This window comes from Oncorhynchus keta, chromosome 17 (genome assembly GCF_023373465.1).
Source record: "Oncorhynchus keta strain PuntledgeMale-10-30-2019 chromosome 17, Oket_V2, whole genome shotgun sequence".
NCBI classification, from domain to species: domain Eukaryota; kingdom Metazoa; phylum Chordata; class Actinopteri; order Salmoniformes; family Salmonidae; genus Oncorhynchus; species Oncorhynchus keta.
The window spans coordinates 38443862-38466860 of record NC_068437.1 but is presented as its reverse complement, the minus strand read 5'-3'; the positions used below and the strand labels follow the sequence as shown (position 1 = coordinate 38466860).

The following is a 22999-nucleotide window of genomic DNA, read 5'->3' as shown; positions in this document are numbered from 1 at the left end:
TTTCTTTTTTTGTACTTTTTACACCTTTTTCTCCCCAATTGGTAGTTATAGTCTTGTCCCATCGCCGCAACTCCTGTACAGACTCGGCAGAGGCAAAGGTCGAGAGCCATGCGTCCTCCAAAATGACCCTGCCAAGCCGCACTGCGTCTTGACACACTGCTCACTTAACCCGGAAGCCAGCCGGACCAATTTTCTGGAGGAAACACTGTACAGCTGGTGACCGAAGTCAACATGCATGCACCCAGCCCGCCACAAGGACTTGCTAGAGCCCTGGATGACGCTGGGCCAATTGTGCGCTGCCTCATGGGTGTCCCAGTCGGCTGCGACACAGCCGGGGATCGAACCCAGGTCTGTAGTGAAGCCTTAGACCACTGCGCCACTCGGGAGGCCTTCAAAGAGTATTTTAAGTAATCCCACAGCACCCTCCCCCTCACATCCCCATAAAAATCTAACACCCTTGCCTTTCGTGAACTAACACTTGCACTTTTATTTAAATGTATTCTACTATCACTGACTTTGCTAATAGCTACTTTATTGAGAAAAAATGTACTTACTATGACTGAGATATGTGTTTGTCCCATCTAGCTTTCTTAAATGCACTAACTGTAAGTCAGTCTGGATAAGAGCGTCTGCTAAATGACTAAAATCGAATGTATTTATGTACTGCATATTACTGGAAACCAAGCAGAATAACATTGCTCAGGTTTTCTAATAAATTCAAAGAACAGTTTAGGAGAACATTACATTAGAGGAAAAGCTTGCCTTGTGTGCCCTTGTGGTTGTTTGCTGAATCAAATTTAACTTCCGCTGTTGGCATACTGGTAGGTTAAAATGAGATTTCCTTTCACCTGCATATTATCTTGCAACAGAGCCTGCTCTGAGGGGTGCTTTTTACTCACTGAACTCAGACAGAGCATAGAAGAACTCAGGGAAGTTAACTTTCCCTCATAGATAAAAATCCTTTCTCAGAGAGAGCTGTACTTTTCCCTGTCACAGTCTGAATGACAGCTTATCTGATTGACAGAACAAACTTCAAAGAAAATAAATAGTGCAGGAAGTTACTGAGCCCAGATCTCATAAGAAAGGTTGTGCATGTGTGTGTGTGTAAAGATGTCCTGTCTCATCTTTACCACTCATGTCTTGTCCATTCGTCAACCAATACACCAGCATCATAAGAAAATGTTAGAACAGATCTCTCTCCATGATCACTCCAAGTGGACTCTCACAGTATGAGAGAAACATGAAAGAAAAGCAGTTGATAGCTTTGATCTGATACTGTACACCAATTTCTGGCTTAGGTCCTTTCTCTCAGTAGAAGTGGTTCGGAAGGCCTTCTCCAACGCCTTTGTCACTCTTCTTCAGCCAGTTAGAGGGGGTTTTGAGGTACACACACTATTCGGTCCAATTATCTCTTCCATAATTGTGAGGAATTCTAAATCAGGTGAACAGAAGGACTTGAGTTCCTGTATGTTGTTGTGACCACACCACGTCTCGTTAACCATAAAGCATACGCCCCCGCCCCTCTTCTTACCAGAAAGATGTTTGTTTCTGTCGGCGCGATGCGTGCAGAAACCAGCTGACTGCACCGACTCCGATAGCGTCTCTCGAGTGAGCCATGTTTCCGTGAAGCAAAGAACGTTACAGTCCCTGATGTCCCTCTGGAATGCTACCCTTGCTCGGATTTCATTTCATTTAGGGATCAGTGCGCGATGTGCCCGTCTCCGGAGCCTGACCAGAAGACCGCTTCGTTTGCCTCTTTTACGACGTTGTTGTTTTGGGTCGTAGGCTGGGATCCATTCCGTTGTCCTGGGTGAAAGGCAGAACACAGGATTCGCTTCGGGAAAGTCATATTCCTGGTCGTACTGATGGTGAGTTGACGCTGTTCTTATTTTCAGTAGTTCTTCCCGACTGTATTTAATGAAACCTAAGATTACCTGGAATACCAATGTAAGAAATAACAGGTTAAAAAAAACTAAATACTGCATAGTTTCCTAGGAACGCGAAGCGAGGCGGCCATCTCTGTCGGCGCAGGACGTATTTTGTTACGTGTGTTCAGGTGTGTTGGCCACACCTGATCTTAATGAGTGCTTATTTTCCTTTGAAATGGGGTCTGTTTGAATAGACTAAAATGACCAGCTTTGTATGTGTAGAAAAAAGCTCCATCCTGGTGGCACAAAGGACTAATTCCACGGACAGAAAACAGAGGAGTATAGGTTTGAGTCTCACTGATGTGGTTGCATGCCTAAGGAAATTAATTTCCCTGTGTTCTATCTGTGCTTGGAGTTTAAAACAGTTAGAAAATTACCTAGCAGTGTCATTAAGTCTTACTGAAACATTCAGTTAAAGTTGAGGAAGTTATTCAAAACCTCAAAATAACCTATGAATTCCATTCTCTGTGTCAATAAAACCTCCCAGGAAAACTTTCAAGGAACCAGAGTAAAACGTTCTCAGACCCTCCATGCAACCTAAAAATAAATGTTCCCCAACAGGGAAAACTTTTACATCTGAACATTTAAAAAACGTTACATTTTACCAGTCAGGAAACCTATGGCTTTGATCCCACAATCAATGTGAAACCAAAAACATTTGTTCCTACAACTTCAAAGGAACCAAATGTGCTATCTGGGCAGGTTGTTTTGGTTACCATATGAATATGTTTGCCCAAATCTAGTATAGTTTTACAGTTATTCTAAAATGTGTGATGATTCAAAGCCTATTATAAGCCTATTATATAAGACATCGAAAGAAACCAACTATTGAGTCAGCTATGGGCTGAAAATGACACGGGGGAGGCTTACTGCTTTGCTTCTTCAAGCGTTCTCTGCTGCTCAATCCCTTCGCGCGTTTCCACAACCAGGCGCTGCTTGCTCTCTCAGTTCCCACTGCTCATTCCACTCCGCTACTGGACAAACCGTCGAGAACACGAAAATGCTTACGGAGCTCCTCTAAAAGGGTGCCACCAATGAATTTGACTTTACTGAGCTGATTTGGCAGAGTTTATATGGTAAGATGCATTTATTTATTTATTGATGTTTTGTATTTAGTATTGGTTCATACGGCAACATTTGTGTGACTGTGAACTAGTATATTATCTACACTGTTATTATTATCAGATATAGTAACTGGCAGTGATGAATTACGACGGACTTGAACTCACGTTTAGGCTTACCTGGACGGCACAGGTTACCGAACCGTGCAACATATAGGCTACGGTTATGTTGGAGGATGTTGGCGCTGCACCATCGATAGTTTGCATTATTGTGTGATTTCTTATCTTATATCCTAGAGAACATGTCATTGTGCATTTTTCTTGGCACCCAGGTACATGACGCCTTCCACCCTGTTGCTCTGAGTTGATGGAGGAGACATATATAAAGTTTTATTTTAATAACATTTAGATATCACTATTTTGTTTAATATGCACCTATGTGTTCAATATTTTATTAACACTTGCCATTTTTTTTTTACATGAGATGATTATAAACTTTCATGAGCACCCCAACACCATCACCACCAAATGTTAGATATTTCCTTTGTAGCTTATCTATTGTCTGTCTAACTACTTGATGTTGCTCTATGGGGTGTATATAGCCTATGTGATAAGGTTGCATGAGGCATTTATGTCCTGTTTAATAATCATGTCTATGCATTCAGTGTAAAGACAGGTGCTGTAAGTCAAAATGTACAAGATAAGATCCACAATTGACCTTTCCACATCTCAAAGTGCCAGTTTGCATTTCTCTTTTCTGTGAGGCACAGGGAGGCATGTAGGACTAGATTCATCTTCTGTCATATCACCGGGGTTAGTCTGTAGCCTCAGGTCAGTAGAGCTTCTCTCTCTGTGAGAGTGCACCCTTCTCTCTCAGCTGCTCTGCCTGTGGCTGTTGCATGTCAGCTACTGAATGTGACTTGCCCCCCTGGCAGAGGAGAGAGTTGGGAGAGATTCTGGCAAGCAAGATCCACTCATGGGGGCCCTAACCATTTTTACAAAATTGTGTATTCATACTTTTAGCTGTCAGCATTGTCCATTGTCACTTCTTTCACCTGCTTCCCTAAAGCCCCGCTATCTATCTATCTATCTATCTATCTATCTATCTATCTATCTATCTATCTATCTATCTATCTATCTATCTATCTATCTATCTATCTATCAAATGTATTTATAAAGCCCTTTTTACATTAGCAGTTGTCACAAAGTGCCTATACAGATACCCAGCCGTAAACCCCAAAGAGCAAACAATGCAAATGTAGAAGCACGGTGGCTAGGAAAAACTTCATAGAAACGCAGGAACCTAAGAAAAAACCTAGAGAGAAACCAGGCCCAAAGGTTGGCCAGTCCTCTTCGGGCTGTGCCAGATGGAGATTATAAGAGTACATGGCCATTAAGGCCACATCAAAGATGTTCAAACATTCATAGATGACAAGCTTTGCATTCCTAGGAAATTATGCCGTTTTTTGTTTTTTTTACGTGTTATTTCTTACATTGGTACCCCAGGTCATCTTAGGTTTCATTACATACAGTCGAGAAGAACTACTGAATATAAGAGCAGCGTCAACTCACCATCAGTACGACCAAGAATATGACTTTCCCGGAGCGGATCCTGTGTTCTGCCTTTCACCCAGGACAACAGAATGGATCCCAGCCTGCGACCCAAAACAACGACGTCGTAAAAGAGGCAAACGAATCGGTCTTCTGGTCAGGCTCCGGAGACGGGCACATCGCGCACTGATCCCTAGCATACTACTCGCCAATGTCCAGTCTCTTGACAACAAGGTTGATGAAATCCGAGCAAGGGTAGCATTCCAGAGGGACATCAGGGACTGTAACGTTCTTTGCTTCATGGAAACATGGCTCACTCCAGAGACGCTATCGGAGTCGGTGCAGCCAGCTGGTTTCTCCACGCATCGCGCCGACAGAAACAAACATCTTTTTGGTAAGAAGAGGGGCGGGGGCGTATGCTTTATGGTTAACGAGACGTGGTGTGGTCACAACAACATACAGGAACTCAAGTCCTTCTGTTCACCTGATTTAGAATTTCTCACAATCAAATGTCGACCGCATTATCTACCAAGGGAATTCTCTTCGATTATAATCACAGCCGTATATATTCCCCCCCCAAGCAGACACATCGATGGCTCTGAACAAACTTTATTTGACTCTTTGCAAACTGGAATCCATATATCCGGAGGCTGCATTCATTGTAGCTGGGGATTTTAACAAGGCTAATCTGAAAACAAGACTCCCTAAATTGTATCAGCATATCGATTGCGCAACCAGGGCTGGTAAAACCTTGGATCATTGCTATTCTAACTTCCGCGATGCATATAAGGCCCTGCCCCACACTCCTTTCGGAAAAGCTGACCACGACTCCATTTTGTTGCTTCCTGCCTACAGACAGAAGCTAAAACAAGAAGCTCCCACGCTGAGGTCTGTTCAACACTGGTCCGACCAATCTGATTCCACGCTCCAAGACTGCTTCCATCACGTGGACTGGGATATGTTTCGTATTGCGTCAGACAACAACATTGACGAATACGCTGATTCGGTGAGCGAGTTCATTAGAACGTGCGTTGAAGATGTCGTTCCCATAGCAACAATTAAAACATTCCCAAACCAGAAACCGTGGATTCATGGCAGCATTCGCATGAAACTGAAAGCGCAAACCACTGCTTTTAATCAGGGCAAGGTGACCGGAAACATGACCGAATACAAACAGTGTAGCTATTCCCTCTGCAAGGCAATCAAACAAGCTAAGCGTCAGTATAGAGACAAAGTAGAATCACAATTCAACGGCTCAGACACAAGAGGTATGTGGCAGGTTCTACAGTCAATCACGGATTACAAAAAGAAAACCAGCCCAGTCACGGACCAGGATGCCTTGCTCCCAGGCAGACTAAATAACTTTTTTGCCCGCTTTGAGGACAATACAGTGCCACTGACACGGCCCGCAACCAAAACATGCGGACTCTCCTTCACTGCAGCCGAGGTGAGTAAATCATTTAAACGTGTTAACCCTGGCAAGGCTGCAGGCCCAGACGGCATCCCCAGCCGCGCCCTCAGAGCATGCGCAGACCAGCTGGCTGGTGTGTTTACGGACATATTCAATCGATCCCTATCCCAGTCTGCTGTTCCCACATGCTTCAAGAGGGCCACCATTGTTCCTGTTCCCAAGAAAGCTAAGGTAACTGAGCTAAACGACTACCGCCCCATAGCACTCACCTCCGTCATCATGAAGTGCTTTGAGAGACTAGTCAAGGACCATATCACCTCCACCCTACCTGACACCCTAGACCCACTTCAATTTGCTTACCGCCCAAATAGGTCCACAGACGATGCAATCTCAACCACACTGCACACTGCCCTAACCCATCTGGACAAGAGGAATACCTATGTGAGAATGCTGTTCATCGACTACAGCTCAGCATTTAACACCACAGTACCCTCCAAATACGTCATCAAGCTCGAGACCCTGGGTCTTGACCCCGCCCTGTGCAACTGGGTACTGGACTTCCTGACGGGCCGCCCCCAGGTGGTGAGGGTAGGTAACAACATCTCCACCCCGCTGATCCTCAACACTGGGGCCCCACAAGGGTGCGTTCTGAGCCCTCTCCTGTACTCCCTGTTCACCCACGACTGCGTGGCCACGCACGCCTCCAACTCAATCATCAAGTTTGCGGATGACACAACAGTGGTAGGCTTGATTACCAACAACGACGAGACGGCCTACAGGGAGGAGGTGAGGGCCCTCGGAGTGTGGTGTCAGGAAAATAACCTCACACTCAACGTCAACAAAACTAAGGAGATGATTGTGGACTTCAGGAAACAGCAGAGGGAACACTCCCCTATCCACATTGATGGAACAGTAGTGGAGAGGGTAGTAAGTTTTAAGTTCCTCGGCGTACACATCACAGACAAACTGAATTGGTCCACCCACACAGACAGCATCGGGAAGAAGGCGCAGCAGCGCCTCTTCAACCTCAGGAGGCTGAAGAAATTAGGCTTGTCACCAAAAGCACTCACAAACTTCTACAGATGCACAATCGAGAGCATCCTGTCGGGCTGTATCACCGCCTGGTACGGCAACTGCTCCGCCTACAACCATAAGGATCTCCAGAGGGTAGTGAGGTCTGCACAGCGCATCACCGGGGGCAAACTACCTGCCCTCCAGGACACCTACACCACCCGATGTCACAGGAAGGCCATAAAGATCATCAAGGACAACAACCACCGAGCCACTGCCTGTTCACCCCGCTATCATCCAGAAGGCGAGGTCAGTACAGGTGCATCAAAGCTGGGACCGAGAGACTGAAAAACAGCTTCTATCTCAAGGCCATCAGACTGTTAAACAGCCACCACTAACATTGACACACTGACTCAACTCCAGCCACTTTAATAATGGGGTTTGATGGGAATTGATGTAAAATATATCACTAGCTACTTAATATAATGTTTACATACCCTACATTATTTATCTCATATGTATACGTATATACTGTACTCTATATCATCTTCTGCATCTTTATGTAATACATGTATCACTAGCCACTTTGAACTATGGCACTTTGTTTACATACTCATCTCATATGTATATACTGTACTCGATACCATCTACTGCATCTTGCCTATGCCGCTCTGTACCATCACTCATTCATATATCTTTATGTACATATTCGTTATCCCTTTACACTTGTGTGTATAGGGTAGTAGTTTTGGAATTGTTAGCTAGATTACTCGTTGGTTATTACTGCATTGTCGGAACTAGAAGTACAAGCATTTCACTACACTTGCATTAACATCTGCTAACCATGTGTATGTGACAAATAATATTTGATTTGATTTGATTAGCAAGGTCAAATAATAATCACAGTGGTGATAGAGGGTTCAACAGGTCAGCACCTCAGGAGTAAAAGTCAGTTGGGTTTTCATAGCCGAGCAGAGAGAGAGAGAGAGAGAGAGAGAGAGAGAGAGAGAGAGAGAGAGAGAGAGAGAGAGAGAGAGAGAGAGAGGTCTGGGTAGCACCTCCGGTGAACAGGTCAGGTTTCCATAGCCATAGGCAGAACAGCAGAAACTGGAGCAGCAGCACGACCAGGTGGACTGGGGACGGGGACAGCCAGGAGTCGTCAGGCCAAGTAGTCCTGAGGCATGGTCTTAGGGCTCAGGTTCTCTGGGAGGGGAGAGAGAGAGCATACCTAATACAGGAAACCCGAGAAATAACATTTTGTTATTACAGCTTGAATTCAAAATGGATTAAATATACTTTTTTTTCTCACCCATCTACACACAATACCCCATAGTGAAAAAGTTTAAATGTGTTTTTAGAAATGTTGGCACATTTATAGTAAATGAAGAACAGAAATATCTAATTTACTTAAGTGTTCACACCCCTGAGTCAATGTTAGAATCCCGATTACAGCTGTGAGTCATTTTGGGTAAGTCTTCGATCTTTGCACACCTGGATTGCACAATATTTGCACATTATTCTTTTTTTAAATTCTGCAAGCTCTGTCAATTTGGTTGTTGATCATTGCTAGACAGCCATTTTCAAGTCTTGAAATAGATTTTCAAGCCGATTTAAGCTAAAACTTTAACTACGCCACTCAGGAATAGGGCTGTTGCGGTGACCGTATTACCGGCGGTCACGAGTCATGAAGGCAGTCAAATTCCACGTGACCGTTTAGTCATGTAGTTAGGCTTCTCCGAGCTCTGTTGCTGCTGATGGTCATTAGTAGCCTAACAAACTTGCTAACTGCTTGGTACTCAGCACCCTATTGTCCCTCCAATCACTCTGACACCAATACAAATGTATTCGATAATCTAATCAAACACTTCATGAGAGCCCATTTCAATAGGCTATGCAATTGCATGAGAAAACAGAGTGAAAGCCTATATTAAAAAGGGAACCATCAGCTTTCTATAGGCGAGGCCTACTATATTTATTTCTCAACTCTCCTAATATTAAGCACATTGCTTCTCTTTACAGCAGGAGTATAGCCTACCTGGCTGGTATGAAAATGAACCACGGGGAAAAGTGTCCTCCATTCGCTATTTTTCTGCTGCCCCTGTTACGAGACAGGTGCATGATAATGGTTCATTCTAAATAAAAATATTGTTCACACATATTATTTAGTATATGTAAAGACAATATTAAATCAAGAATAGTCTGATTGGTGACAATATTAGCCTATCACTTGTGAATTATATGATATTACTTGTGAATGATGCCTACCATAAGAAACAATGACGTTTTTTGCGACTTTTTCAATCATAGTCGCACACCTCATGTAGCCTAGCCCATAGGCGTATATGTTTTAATAAGGTTTGTATCACAACTAAAGTGGCCAAATATCTTCTTAAAGTTAAGCACATTAATCCGCTTTACATTGGGGTGCAGAGCCTAACTGGCATACATAAGCAGTGTGTGAGTTTCAAGTTTGGGAAAGATCATTTTCACCATAAAAATGCACCTTTATAATAAAAGTAATACATGCATAATCACATTTGTGGTCACTTTTGATAATGGTGTTTTCCCACGAATGTATCATTCACGCTTATTAAAGCCAACTGCCATGTGCGCATTGCTGTGCTGATAATATGAAGAAATAGCCTAATAGTTTACAATTTTAAGCTAAACGTTCTCATTTGTTGCGTCAGCCTCATTGCGTGGTTGTATTAATTTGGGACCTGTCCCAGACCATGTTTGGAATGTTTATTTCTTGCACAGAATAGAATAGGTCAAGTCTTCACTTGTAGCCTGTGAGAAAGTGTCACGACTTCTGCCGAAGTCGTTGCCTCTCCTTGTTCGGGCGGTGGTCGGCGTTCGACGTCACCGGTCTTCGAGCCATCATTGATCCTTTTTTCATTTTCCATTGGTTTTGTCTTGTTTTCCCACACACCTGTTTTCTATCCCATTCATTACCTGTTGTGTATTTAACCCTCTGTTTCCCCTCATGTTTTTGTCAGAGATTGATTTGTTGTCAGTGTAGTGTGATTGTTTGTATAGGTGCGCGTCGGGTCCTCGTTATGGAGCATACTATTGGAACTTTATTAAAAGACTCCATATTTACACTCCATTTGACTCTCCTGCGCCTGACTTCCCTGCCATATATGAAGTCAGCAAGAGAAGACACTATACCCATGGACCTGGAGGAACGCATTCAGGAACAAGCGAGGGAGCTTGACTGTATCAGGTCCGTCATGGAGCACATTGTCCAGAAAATGGATCGCTGGGAGAGACAGGGAGTTTCTCCAGCGCCACCACCACCACAACCGGAATCTCCCGTGAACGTTTTTTCCTCTCCGGAATCGAGGATCCATTTATCCCTACCCACGGGATACAACGGAGATACTGCCTGCTGCCAGGGTTTCCTCCTCAAGCTAAACTTATATCTAGCCACGGCCTCCCCAGTACCATCTGACCGTGAGAAGAGTTACGCCCTCGTCTCATGCCTCACCGGGAAAGCCTTGGAATGGGCCAGCGCTGTGTGTAGAAGGGAGGATGAGGCGTTGGACCATTTTGAGGAGTTCACCCGCCAATTCCGGATAGTATTCGATCACCCACCTGAAGGCAAAGCAGCGGGTGAGCTTCTCTATCATCTGAGGCAGGAGACGAGGAGTGCACAGGATTTTGCTTTGGAGTTTAGGACCTTGGCTGCTGGCGCTGGATGGAGCGACAGGGCCCCGATCGACCATTACCGTTGTAGTCTACGCGAGGACGTCCGTCGGGAGCTGGCCTGTAGAGACACCACCCTCACCTTCGACCAGCTGGTGGACATGTCCATCAAGCTGGACAACATGCTGGCTACTCGTGGACGTCTAGATCGGGGTCTGGTTGTTCCATCTCTCCCGAACCTATGGAATTGGGAAGGATGGTGCGCAGGGAGACCGGGGGTTCCCGCTCGAGCACCATTCATGGTCGCAGAGGGCACACTGCTGGTCGGTGCCGGGTTGGTTCCTCTGGGAATAGGGAGGGCAGGCAGGGCATTCTGGCGTCACCCCAGGTGAGGAGGCACCATTCTCATCCAGAGCCCTCTGCTGCACTAATGTTTGTCTCTGTCTCTTTTCCGGAATTTTCACTGCATTCCCAGTATAAGGCACTAGTAGATTCAGGTCCGGCTGGGAATTTCATTAATAAAAGTCTAGCTCATAATTTAGGGATCCCTATTGTTCCTGTGGTTATGCCTATCCCTATTCATGCCTTAGATAGTCGACCATTAGGGTCAGGGTTTATCAGGGAGGTTACCGCACCTTTGTGTATGATAACGCAGGAGGGTCACAAGGAGAAGATTAGTATTTTCCTTATTGATTCTCCTGCGTATTCTGTGATGCTAGGCCTACCCTGGTTAGTTTTTCATAACCCTGTTGTCATAACCACTGTTTCTTGGCCACAGAGGGCTCTCACGGGGTGGTCGCGAGAATGCTCAGGTAGGTGTTTAGGGGTTTCCGTTGGTGCTACTACGGTGGAAAGTCCAGACCAGGTCTCCACCGTGCGCATTCCCCCCGAATATGCCGATTTGGCTCTCGCCTTCTGTAAAAAGAAGGCGACTCAATTACCACCCCATCGACTGGGGGATTGTGCGATAGATCTCCTGGTAGATGCTGCATATCCCAAGAGTCACGTGTATCCCCTGTCGCAAGCGGAGACGGAGGCTATGGAGACATATGTCTCTGAATCCCTGCATCAGGGGTTCATTCAGCCATCCATTTCACCCGTCTCCTCGAGTTTCTTTTTTGTGAAGAAGAAGGATGGCGGTTTACGCTAAGGCAGACGCATTGTCTCGGCTGTATGACACAGAGGAGCGGTCCATGGATCCCACTCCCATACTCCCAGCTTCGTGTCTGGTGGCGCCGGTAGTGTGGGAGCTGGACGCGGACATTGAGCGGGCGTCACGTGCAGAGCCTTCTCCCCCTGAGAGTCCAGCTGGTCGTCTGTACGTTCCGTCTGCTGTCCGCGACCGATTGATATATTGGGCCCACACGTCACCCTCCTCTGGTCATCCTGGGATAGGTCGGACGATGCGCTGTCTTGAAGGAAGGTACTGGTGGCCCACTTTAGCTAAGGATGTGAGGATTTATGTTTCTTCCTATTCGGTGTGCGCCCAGTGCAAGGCTCCTAGACACCTACCCAGAGGTAAGCTACGACCTCTACCCGTTCCTCAACGGCCATGGTCGCACCTGTCGGTGGATTTTTTGACTGATCTTCCACCTTCACAGGGTTACACCACGATCCTGGTCGTTGTGGATCGGTTTTCAAAGTCCTGTCGTCTCCTCCCTTTGCCCGGTCTCCCTACGGCCTTACAAACTGCAGAGGCCCTGTTTACACACGTTTTCCGGCACTATGGGGTGCCTGAGGATATAGTGTCTGATCGGGGTCCCCAGTTCACATCAAGGGTCTGGAAGGCGTTCATGGAGCGTCTGGGGATCTCGGTTAGTCTTACCTCAGGTTTTCACCCCGAGAGTAACAGGCAGGTGGAGAGAGTTAACCAGGATGTGGGTAGGTTTCTGCGGTCTTATTGCCAGGATCGGCCGAGGGAGTGGGCGAAGTTCGTGCCCTGGGCAGAGATGGCTCAGAACTCGCTACGTCACTCCTCCACTAACCTTACTCCCTTTCAATGTATATTAGGGTATCAGCCGGTTCTGGCTCCTTGGCATCAGAGCCAGACTGAGGCCCCTGCGGTGGACAATTGGTTTCGGCACACTGAGGAAACCTGGGAGGCAGCCCACGTCCACCTTCAGCGTGCCATAGGCCCCAGGCGCACCAGGGGACAGAAAACCTTGGCGCAGACCGTTTGTGGGGCGCCGCAGTGAGGCCCCAGTGTTCCATGCACCAGGGGACCCGCTCCAGGGGCTGAAGTGCGTGATGTTCCTCCGCCTCCTCTAGACATCGAGGGGTTCCGGCGTACCTGTTCGAAACCTGTTTTTGTCAGAGATTGATTTGTTGTCAGTGTAGTGTGATTGTTTGTATAGGTGCGCGTGCGGGTCCTCTTCTAGCCATCATTGATCCTTTTTCATTTTCCATGTTTTGTTTGTTTGTTTTCTACATTTATTGTTATGTTTTTGAGCATACTGATTGTTTGTATAGGTGCTTGGAACTTTATTAAAAGACTCCATATTTACACTCCATTTGACTCTCCTGCGCCTGACTTCCCTGCCACCTATTACACCTATGCGTGACAGAAAGACCCGATCACGTGATGGAGAACTGTGTAAGTGAGATGAGGTGCTTCAAAGCAAGCAGCATTTAGGGTGAAGGGCTGCAAATGACCTGGATTTTTTTTAGGGTGCATCATGGTCACACAAAGGGGATGCCGCAGGGAAATCCGAGGCATTATCAAGTGCTTCTAAAATTGTGAATGAGAGACTGACGAAGTGTGTACCACCTGTGCAAAAAAACTAAGCAGAGCTCATGTTTTTCAAGCAACTTTAAAAAAAGATCATCATTATTGTTGCATCATGCAGCCTTACAATGTATTAAAAATCAATACATATAGCTCAACATTTGTAGAACTAAAGTTACATTAATAACTCTAAGTTAAGCATATAGGAGTACCTATTTCTTTGTTAACCGTTCAACACAGAATAGCCGCATGTGTGCACTTTTTATTTTTATTTTACCTTTATTTAACTAGACAAGTCAGTTAAGAACAAATTCTTATTTTCAATGACGGTCTAGGAACAGTGGGTTAACTGCCTGTTCAGGGGCAGAACGACAGATTTGTACTTTGTCAGCTCAGGGGTTTGAACTTGCAACCTTCCGGTTACTAGTCCAACACTCTAACCACTAGGCTTACCCAGATAGCCGGATAGTAGAGCATTGCAGTTGTTTAATCTGTGACAAGGGCATGGATACATTTTCTCCATATATTTTTTACATAAAGTTTCGGATTTTTGCATCGTTACGAAGAAGGAAAAAAGCTGCTCGTAAAATATTTGTTTTCTTTCCTGCTCTGGTCAGAATGTCTGCAGAAAGTTAAAATCCCAGAGGACTACTCTTCTGCATCGCTCTTGTTCTCCCTGAGGACAGTGTGTGAGGAGTGTCACCTCTCTGTGTTTCCCCTGGTGGTTGCAGCGTGAAGGATGTAAGGCCGGAGGAGGACGCAGGATGGAGTGCTCCTGGAAGACAGTGCTGCTGCTGGTGTGTGCCTCTCTGGGGGTCCAGTACACAGCCATCCGCACCCTAAGAGACTCCCTGTCCGGGCCCTGCCACGGTGGCGTCTACCACTGTCAAAACCGACAGCCCAAAGGTAAGAGAAAGCTCAAGCATGAAACCACTAATGCACAACAACAAGCACAATTGGCTGTACTCTACATTACTTAGGGAGCACAAATTCCAGTGTATCTACTTTGTGTGTCTGCTGAGAAGTTTTACATTGCCAGAGCCCACAGCCCAAAGGTAGGGTCAAAACTCTGCCAAGAATGTCCCCACTAACTCAGAAAAACAAGCACAAAATGGCTATGCTAGTATATGGCTTAGGGAGCACACATTCTGCTGTATGTTCTAGCCTACTTTGTGTGTGTCTACCACTGCCAGAGCCAGCTGCCCAAAGGTATAGGCATATCTCTGCCAAGCATGTAACCACTAATACAGAACAAACGCAAACTGGCTGGACTGTATATATGGCTTAGGGAGCACACATGGGAGAATGCATATTATACTGTATGTACTTAGTGTGTGTCCACCGCTGTGAGAGCCAACAGCCCAGAGGTAAGGCTCTATTTGCAAAGCACATAACAAGACTGAGCAACAAACAGAAGAAGCTATACATTCGACTGTATGTATTTTGTTCTTTAATTAAAGTAGAATTTTCATTGAGGCTGTGTTCTAGTCTTGCTCAGTAACTGGTAGGGTTTAAACGGATGCCTCTATTATGTAGCTAGACTAGTGGAGGCTCCTCCTCCGAGGAGGAAATTCCTCCACAGTGAATTTAATTTAAGAAAATATATTTTATATAGATAAAACTACACAAAATATATTCACATTCCACCAAATAATTAATTAAAACACTGTTTTGCAATGAAGGTCTACAGGAGCCTCAACAACTTTGTAGGGTAGCACCATGGTGTAGTCGGAGGACAGCTAGCTAGCTTCCGTCCTCCTCTGTGTACATTGACTTCAATACAAAACCTAGGAGGATCATGGTTCTCACCCCCTTCCATAGACTTACACAGTAATTATGACAACTTCCAGAGGACATCCTCCAACCTATCAGAGCTCTTGCAGCATGAACTGACATGTTGTCCCCTGAATCAATGGATCAGAGAATGAATCTAGTACTGAAAGCATAAGCTACAGCTAGCTCAGCAGTTGTCATGACTTCTACCAAAGGTAACTCCTCTCCCTGTTCGGGCGGCGCTCGGCACTCGGCGTCGCCGGTTTACTAGCCACCACCGATCCCTTTTTCCTTTTCACACCTGGGTTCAATTGCGTTTATTTCTGTGTGTATATAGGGCACCTGTTGCCTGCCTTAATTCGTGCAGGATTAAGCTTGTGTGTATTTGCGTTCGATGATCTATGATGTTTATTGTTTTCGCTATTACCTACGTGTACATTTACATTACATTTAAGTCATTTAGCAGACGCTCTTATCCAGAGCGACTTACAAATTGGTGCATTCACCTTATGACATCCAGTGGAACAGCCACTTTACAATAGTGCATCTAAATCTTTTAGGGGGGGGGGGTGAGAAGGATTACTTATCCTATCCTAGGTATTCCTTAAAGAGGTGGGGTTTCAGGTGTCTCCGGAAGGTGGTGATTGATGTAGTTAAGTTTCGGAACTGAGTTTGTTCCTCCGTGCATTTGGCACGAGTTTCTGTATTGTCTTCACTATTTAGGCACCTGTATGAAGTGTCGGAATTGTGGTTGTTCCTCCGTGTATTAGAATACCTAGGATAGGATAGGATAGGATATGTAATCCTTCTCACCCCCCCCCCTTTTTAAGATTTAGATGCACTATTGTAAAGTGACTGTTCCACTGGATGTCATAAGGTGAATGCACCAATTTGTAAGTCGCTCTGGATAAGAGCGTCTGCTAAATGACTTAAATGTAAATGTATTGGCACGAGTTTCTGTTCCTTCGAGAGCGTAGTTTTGGATTTTCATCTGTGCCAAGTTTGAATTGGTGGACTATGTATACATAAATATATATATACAGTGGGGCAAAAAAGTATTTAGTCAGCCACCAATTGTGCAAGTTCTCCCACTTAAAAAGATGAGAGTCCTGTAATTTTCATCATAGGTACACTTCAACTATGACAGACAAAATGAGGGGAAAAAATCCAGAAAATCACATTGTAGGATTTTTTATTAATTAATTTGCAAATTATGGTGGAAAATAAGTATTTGGTCACCTACAAACAAGCAAGATTTCTGGCTCTCACAGACCTGTAACTTCTTCTTTAAGAGGCTCCTCTGTCCTCCACTCGTTACCTGTATTAATGGCACCTGTTTGAACTTGTTATCAGTATAAAAGACACCTGTCCACAACCTCAAACAGTCACACTCCAAACTCCACTATGGCCAAGACCAAAGAGCTGTCAAAGGACACCAGAAACAAAATTGTAGACCTGCACCAGGCTGGGAAGACTGAATCTGCAATAGGTAAGCAGCTTGGTTTGAAGAAATCAACTGTGGGAGCAATTTTTAGGAAATGGAAGACATACAAGACCACTGATAATCTCTCTCGATCTGAGGCTCCACGCAAGATCTCACCCCGTGGGGTGAAAATGATCACAAGAACAGTGAGCAAAAATCCCAGAACCACACGGGGGGACCTAGTGAATGACCTGCAGAGAGCTGGGACCAAAGTAACAAAGCCTACCATCAGCAAGGGCATTGAAGAGGAAACGTGGCTGGGTCTTTCAGCATGACAATGATCCCAAACACACCGCCCGGGCAACCCCGCCCAGATCTCAACCCCATAGAAAATCTTTGGAGGGAGTTGAAAGTCTGTGTTGCCCAGCAACAGCCCCAAAACATCACTGCTCTAGAGGAGATCTGCATGGAGGAATGGGCCAAAATACCAGCAACAGTGTGTGAAAACCTTGTGAAGACTTACAGAAAACGTTTGACCTCTGTCATTGCCAACAAAGGGTATATAACAAAGTATTGAGATAAACTTTTGTTATTGACCAAATACTTATTTTCCACCATAATTTGCAAATAATTCATTAAAAATCCTACAATGTGATTTTCTGGATTTTTTTTCTCATTTTGTCTGTCATAGTTGAAGTGTACCTATGATGAAAATTACAGGCCTCTCTCATCTTTTTAAGTGGGAGAACTTGCACAATTGGTGGCTGAGTAAATACTTTTTTGCCCCACTGTATATATTAAACACGCTTCTCAGAAATCCCTGCTCTCCTGCGCCTGACTCCTACACCTCTCACCGAGACGCACCTTATCACAGCAGTGCATAAAATGTGGTGAGTAGTTGACTCAAAGAGAGAGAAAGACAATAGTTGAACAGTTTTGAACAAATTAATTAATTCAAAATGGAGGAGCAAGTGAGATATTTTTTTACTTTTACTTATTTCGGTAGCAAATGCAGCTAGCTACTGTAGTTTAGCCTATTCAAACACCCTGCTCAAACAGAGGAATGCTATGTTAGCTAGCTGGCTATGACTATCCAACACTGGAACTCTTCCAAGTCAAGGTAAGCTTTTGGTTTTGCTAATTTATTGCCACCGGGTCCCACCGGTGTAACTACTAAACGGCTTACTGACTGTATACTGCACTACACGATTGTAGCGGGTTTACTAACGCGTTAATTCTATTAACTATGTTGACTAAGATGTTACTCCTGATCAGCTAGGTACAAGCAAGAGTGTGTAACTTGGTATTGAATGTGTCACTGTCTGTCCATGTGTCACTGTTTGTCACCTAAAATATTTCTCCTCTCGACCTGTGTGCCACTACATTGTAAACTTTCATTCATAGGCTAGGTTGTAGCAAACTCATGATGGGTACAGGGAAAATTGTAGTATCATGTAGTAGCCTAAGCCTATCAATGTTACATTGAACTGGGTGAATGGAATATGAATGACAATCATCCAATATGCTGTAATAGAAATAAGGCCATGCTCATAAAAAAAATCATCCTCATCTTAAACGGCACTGACCGCCACTGTTTAGACATAGTAGAAATAACTTGTACATGTGTCACGCCCTGACCATAGTAAGCTGTTTATTCTTTGTGTTGGTTGGGGCGTGATAGTGACTTGGGTGGGTCATCTAGGTGAATTTGTATGTCTATGGTGGCCTGATATGGTTCCCAATCAGAGGCAGCTTATCGTTGTCTCTGATTGGGGATAATATTTAGGTAGCCATTTCCCCATTGTTAGTTGTGGGATCTTGTCTACGGATAGTTGCTAGTTACGGAACCACTACTTATTTGCACTGGCTGTGTGTTTCGGGTCGTTGTCATGCTGGAAGACCCAGCCACGACCCACCTTCAATGCTCTTACTGAGGGAAGGAGGTTGTTGGCCAAGATCTCACGATACATGGCTCCATCCATCCTCCCCTCAATACGGTGCAGTCGTCCTGTCCCCTTTGCAGAAAAGCATCCCCAAAGAATGATGTTTCCACCTCCATGCTTCACGGTTGGGATGGTGTTCTTGGGGTTGTACTCATCCTTCTTCCTCCAAACACGGCGAGTGGAGTTTAGACCAAAAAGCTCTATTTTTGTCTCATCACACCACATGACCTCCCACTCCTCTGGATCATCCAGATCGTCATTGGTAAACTTCAGACGGGCCTGGAGATGTGCTGGCTTGAGCAGGGGGACCTTGCGTGCGCTGCAGGATTTTAATCCATGACGGCGTAGTGTGTTACTAATGGTTTTCTTTGAGACTGTGGTCCCAGCTCTCTTCAGGTCATGGACCACCTCCTGCCGTGTAGTTCTGGGCTGATCCCTCACCTTGCTCATGATCATTGATGCCCCACGAGGTGAGATCTTGCATGGAGCCCCAGACCGAGGGTGATTGACCGTCATCTTGAACTTCTTCCATTTTCAAATAATTGCGCCAACAGTTGTGTATTTTATACTGATAACAAGTTCAAATAGATGCCATTAATACAGGTAACAAGTGGAGGACAGAGGAGCCTCTTAAAGAATAAGATACAGGTCTGTGAGAGCCAGAAATGTTGCTTGTTTGTAGGTGACCAAATACTTATTTTCCACCATAATTTGCAAATAAATTCATAAATAATCCTACAATGTGATTTTCTGGATGTTTTCTTCTCATTTTGTCTGTCATAGTTGAAGTGTACCTATGATGAAAATTACAGGACTCTCTCATCTTTTTAAGTGGGAGAACTTGCACAATTGGTGGCTGACTAAATACTTTTTTGCCCCACTGTACATTTAGGGTTCACAAGTTTAATTTTGGGAATTTGTGCCCACTTAAAACCCTTATGTGGTATTCATACAGGAAGAATGTTTGTTTGCGTGGGGTCATTAGTCACTGACTCTCGAGGAGCAGAGGGAGAGCGCAAATAGTAAGCTAATCCTTACCCAAGGGAATTCCCCTTTTCATGGAGGAAAGGATGAGAGAGATGTAATATCTGTGATTCATTTTTATTCATTTGACAATTATCCTCCAGTTTATCCTCATTAATCAGCTTTCGTGGGGTGGCTGTATACGCCTTTCGTCAAGCTTGTCTCCAGATAAAAGTAACGACCCCTTTGCAATCAACTCCTCATCAGCAGTAATTACACGTTAGCAATCCGCTCTATATTTAGAGAGGAGACATTTCACCAGTCCCTGGGTAAACATAGGCAGACAAGCATCTTACTCATGCATGTTTAGCATACTTTTTGAATTATTTAAGCAAATTGGCTGGATAGATTCTTCAGTTGGTTTTTCTTAGTCCTCTGTTAGGATGATGATACTGGATTCTATTTTATTTTTATAAGCTTCTTTCATTCCAAGTGTCCATGTGCCAAGAGCTTAAGATTGGTTGCAGAACGTCTTTGTCTGAAATTGTATGAAAGTCAACCAATTAATATTAACAGTTGTATTTATGAAGTAGTAAAATAAAGGACAATCATGAAGTTGCCATCAAAATAAGTCAACTAAGACCCATACTGTTGTATATAGACTTTTTAAATACTTAATCAACTTTATCATATTCTAGAAGCATATGCAGCTATTGTAGTTAATTGCAACTATCACAGTACAATAGGCTACTATGTGTATTACATGGGTACAGATATCCTCTCCTTGTCCCCTTGTCCTTCTAGACTCCAGGTGGAGAGCTATGTGTGAGGACAACACGTTGCCCATGGAAACATCAGCCATGGTCTCCCGGCGCCACATCCTCCTGTTCGCCACCACACGCAGCGGCTCCTCCTTCACTGGTCAGCTCTTCAACCAGCATCCGGCCATCTTCTACGCGTTCGAGCCCCTCTACCACGTCCAGCAGGCCTTCACCAACTCCAGCGGCAGACTGCGTCGGGCCCTGGACCGCCGGGCCCTGCTGGGGGCCTACCGGGACCTCCTCCTCAACCTCTACACCTGTGACCTACGCTTCCTGGAGAACTACATCCGCCCTGAGCCCCAGGACCACGTCACTGGGTCTTTCTTCCGCCGGAGCTCCAGCCGAGCTCTCTGCTCCCCCCCTGTGTGCCCCGAGGGTGGTGAGGGGGCCTCGGCCTCTGGGAGTCAGCCTGATGAGACCTGGTGCCCCAAGAAGTGCGGGGCGCTGAACCTCACCCTGGCCTCCATCGCGTGTCTTTCACGGGGCCACGTGGCCATCAAGACGGTGCGTGTCCCTGAGGTGGGGGACCTGCGCACCTTGACCGAGGACCCGCGGCTAGACCTAAGGATCATTCACCTGGTGCGCGACCCCAGAGCCATCCTGGCCTCGCGCATGATGGCATTCTCTGAGCAGTTTCGTGCCTGGAAGATCTGGAATGCTACAGGTAGGCAGCCACACTACGTAGACCTAGCTCAGATCACCAGCACCTGCAGGGACATGGCAGACTCAGCAGAGACAATGCTGCAGAGGCCGGCTTGGCTGCGTGGACGCTACCTCTTGGTGCGCTACGAGGACCTGGCCCTCAACCCCAAGGAGAAGGCTCAGGAGATCTACAGGTTTGTGGGGTTGGAGATGGATGAAAGCGTGCACTCGTGGATCGCACATAACACCAACAACAGCGCGCCTCCTACATCCGAGTGGAACTATAAGTATTCCACCACCAGAGACTCCAAAGCCACAGCCGAGAGCTGGAGGCTGAGACTAGGGTTTGATATAGTGAGGACTTTGCAGACTCTGTGCAATGATACACTCTCTCTTCTAGGCTACAGGGTGGTCCACTCTGTGGCTGATCTGAGAAACATGTCTAAGAGTCTGGTGGAGCCCAGGCCTTTTCAGACTCTCGTATAAATGTGACCATGAAGGTGGTTGGATATAATGCTACAAGAGCTCCATAGTGTAACTGATATGTTGTCTGTGTCTTCACTCAAACGCAGGCAATCCAATTTTGATCTTTTTACACTAATTGGTCTTTTGACCAATCAGATCAGCTCTTTTGCCTATAATTTGACAAACAATCAGAACTGCCTGTGTAAATGCAGCCAATGATACAAAGTTTTATTTCACAGAAATGTTTTATGACTATGATTATGACAATGACTCTGTCTGTGTGTGTCTTCATTGCATTTAATATCTCCAATCATGTTTTGTTTATGCCAAGCAATTTAAGATATTTCCCCCCAAAATTGTTGGGAATTTAAATGCATTTCATTTACAGTTTGCATGTGGTTTGAAAATTACACTCCAAAAACCGACAGAACTCAACTGGCAGTCCAGTATGTTACCTGACAGTATCGAGGAGAATCTCAGGTTTTTGAGTTGTCTTGGATAAAGCTTCTTAGTGTACGTGTTAATGTGCTGCTCCATTCATATTCTCTTTCACAGCAATGACATGTATACTTAAGGTCAGATTTATACTTTACCTTAGAATGTTATGTTTTGAATCCTGGAAATAATATTGTTTCTATGTTCTTTTTCCTGGAAATTCAATGTGTCTATGTCCAACACTTTGTATTCATGTTTTATTTCCTAGAATTACAATTGCTGCAGTTGCACTGATGCCAGCGCTTAGTACAGTAATTCTAGCCTCAAGTCACTCTAATGGTGTTATGTTTTCTAAGAATGGCTCGATGCAGGTCATCCATTTATGCTCACCTTAAAGGGATGGAGGGGATTTTTGTGAAATGAAAATTATAGTGCTTGCCTGACAAAGCATCTTCGAAAATGCTCTGAATGATGCCTGGAAAAGGCTTAAAATGTCACAGGTAACCACACCATGAAGATCAGAGCCTGTATCCTACTTTGTATTGCAACCTGATTTCAAATGTACACTTCAGACAGAGGCCTTTGGTTGCTACACTGTATATACTATAATATATGTGTTATTAAAAGAAAAGGTGTCAGTGCTTTGTCTTAAGTCTGTAACTGTCAACTGTAAATCAGGTTTGTCAAAATATCATAAAGCTCTATTTTATAAATTAAACATTTTCTAAATAAATCGATTTAACATAACAAACAAATTCTGTTTATTTGATTAAGTTAGGCTAATTGTGCTGAAGTCAGTCAAATGACAATCCTTCAATATCAAAATGAAAACCTACAGACAAGGACATTGTGGTTAGAATAATTTATGTAACTGAGCCTGGTGCTAATTCAACATCTAGAATTTTATTTCCACTCCAATCGAATTTGGATTGTCTTCAAACCTAAATCTTGTCATTGCTGATGTGGGGAAATAAACACTCAATAGTATTGACTCCTAGTGGACTCCTAGTGGACAGAATTTATGTATAATGTTAAAGGTTTGATAACAAAACGCCCAGCTAGTGTAACGGATGTGAAATGGCTTGCTAGTTAGCGGTGCGCGCTAGTGGCGTTTCAATCGGTGACGTCACTTGCTCTGAGACCTTGAAGTAGTGGTTCCCCTTGGTCTGCAAGGGCCGCAGCTTTTGTGGAGCGATGGG

At 44.8% G+C, this 22999-nt stretch overlaps 1 protein-coding gene across 2 annotated transcripts; it reads left to right on the top strand.

The window, feature by feature from the left end:
• The first annotated feature begins 2636 nt into the window (after positions 1–2636).
• LOC118396176 (carbohydrate sulfotransferase 1-like) lies at positions 2637–22529 on the top strand. Of its 2 annotated transcripts, none has more exons than XM_035790282.2 (3): positions 2637–3004; positions 14067–14241; positions 20242–22529. In XM_035790282.2, exons 1-3 carry the CDS (start codon positions 3002–3004, stop codon positions 21384–21386), a joined length of 1323 nt encoding a protein of 440 aa, XP_035646175.1. In that variant the 5' UTR covers positions 2637–3001; the 3' UTR covers positions 21387–22529. The 2 variants fall into 2 exon arrangements, with proteins under 2 accessions (XP_035646175.1, XP_035646176.1); XM_035790283.2 differs by having other exon boundaries at positions 13953–14241.
• The last annotated feature ends 470 nt before the right edge of the window (positions 22530–22999 follow it).